This window comes from Eurypyga helias, unplaced genomic scaffold, assembly GCF_000690775.1.
Source record: "Eurypyga helias isolate BGI_N326 unplaced genomic scaffold, ASM69077v1 scaffold42429, whole genome shotgun sequence".
Classification (NCBI taxonomy): domain Eukaryota; kingdom Metazoa; phylum Chordata; class Aves; order Eurypygiformes; family Eurypygidae; genus Eurypyga; species Eurypyga helias.
The window spans coordinates 3,501-5,461 of NW_010270855.1; the positions used below are offsets into that span (position 1 = coordinate 3,501).

The 1,961-nt window shown below is 51.2% G+C and overlaps 1 protein-coding gene across 1 annotated transcript in view; it reads right to left on the reverse strand.

Annotated features, from left to right (window-relative positions):
- The window catches only part of CD55 (CD55 molecule, decay accelerating factor for complement (Cromer blood group)), a gene marked incomplete at its 5' end in the record, with an annotated part of 7,451 nt that overhangs the window by 1,321 nt on the left and 4,169 nt on the right, over positions 1-1,961 (reverse strand). The window contains 2 exons of the mRNA XM_010158611.1: positions 962-1,141; positions 1,530-1,643. Of these exons, the coding sequence (XP_010156913.1) occupies positions 962-1,141; positions 1,530-1,643 (294 nt within the window). The remainder of the gene's footprint in view (positions 1-961; positions 1,142-1,529; positions 1,644-1,961) is intronic.

The window sequence follows — 1,961 nt, forward strand, 5'->3', positions numbered from 1 at the left end:
AGTGGGCACTGGAAGGTGACATTGGCCCCAGGGTGGTACACAGCGCTCTGTCCTTGGGCCACGTCTCCATTCTGGATGTTGGGGCTTGTGCATGTGATCACTGGAAGTGAAAAGCAGCAGAGCTTGTGCTGGGGAAGAGGCTGCCAGAGCCGGGGGTGTCCCATGTTGGTTTTGTGAGGTCAAAATTCAGGGAAGGCCATGTGACCACGATAGTCTCCCTTTTCACTATGGGTAACAGATTCACAGCTCACCTTCACACCGGGGGTAAGGGAGGCTCCAGAACCCAGATGTCAAACAAGAAACTGTTGTTTTCCCAGTGAGGACGTACCCAGGGTCACAGTAGTACTTCACTGATATTCCAGGGATGAACACTTCCACATCCTTTCTCTCATACTGGCCATTTTTTATATTTGGAGGGGATGGACACTGTAGCACTATAAAGAGGGGAAAAAAAGTCGTAACAGGTGAAGAGGTGGTACCCCCCACACCCGCTATAGGGTACGACAGCCTTTTCACTTCTTTCCTTCCCATTAACTTTTCCAAACAGCTAGATATGTCAGTGTATGAATGATGTTTCCATCCCACCTTCACCCATCTTCCTGCTTTCGTTTTGTCTAGCTGATTGACACCAAGGGTGATAATTTCTCACTCTTTAGGCTTTTACAGTGGTTAGTTTCCATCTGGGGCCCTTGCTCTGGTCTTTCCATCGTTGTGAACAAGATCAGACACCAGGCTGGCTCACTCTGTCCCTGTGGATTCATTCAGGGAGGTGAAAGCTCTACATAACAAGGGGCTGAATAGGGATTATGAAGATGGGAGGATAGACATTTACATGTGTTTCCTTTCCAGTCCTGAAAGTTGCGCTTTTACCCCCAAGGAGAAGCAGTTGCATCCTGCCAGGAGCACTCACACAGTGGTTCAGAAATAATCAGCGACCACCCGCCACCTCATTGACACTTACTCTTTTCACAGATGGGGACAGGAGGGTCCCACAGGCCCCCAAAATGACACTGAGACTCCTGAGAGCCCTTCAAGGCGTAACCAAAATCACATTCAAAAATGATAACGTCTTCAGGTCTGTACACAGTCTCCAGCCCAGTTGTTCTTCCGTTCTCGATCTCCGGTCTTTTGCAGCCTTTTGCTGGAAGTGAAGAGCACAAGGCACCGCTGGGGACATGAAGCCCATCCTGGGTGCAGAGGGACACTGACCAGAGGCAGCACCTGCTGCTGGACCTTGCCATTACTGTCATGTGTACATCAGCATTATTGACTCATTCATACACAAAATATCTTATCCAACTGCTCCTGAGAGTCTGTCCTTATTGAGGGGCAGACAGGAAACTCCACAGAGGCAGGTGGAGCTCCTGCCTGTGGGACCCTGGGTCTCACCCTCTGACTGGACATTTGTTCTGCATCGAATAGACCGAGAGCCAAGAAGAAAGAAAGGAGTTGGGGAAAGATAAAAGAATCCAACACAGACACACCTTCACATCGGGGCCAGGGCCGGCTCCACGTTCCCCTGGCAGTACAGCTAATGGAAGCATTCCCAATGAGGGAGTAGCCATCCCTGCAGGTGTACTGCACAACCGAGCCCAGAACGTGGGTGTCCGAGGGCTGGCTGCTGTGCTCTGCGTTGGCGATGCCTGGAGGGGGAGGACACTTCACCTCTGTGAAGAAGAAGGAAGGACAGATCAGAAGTATGGACAGGGGAAGAAAAAAATTTTTAAAATCCATGTTTCAAAAACCAAAGGAGGGAGACAATTGATTTGATTAACTCTTTAAATAAATATTTGTCATATTAGCTGTCTTCCAAGCAGTGGGTGCAGCCCCACCGCAGCCATGGTCATTCCTTCTGCCTCTCACAACCAAGTCTTGCCGTCGGGGACGGCCGCGGGCGCAGCACAGAGCCCTACCTCCGCACCGTGGCCGCGGCCCGCCTCCCCAGCCCGCGCCCGCCGTCG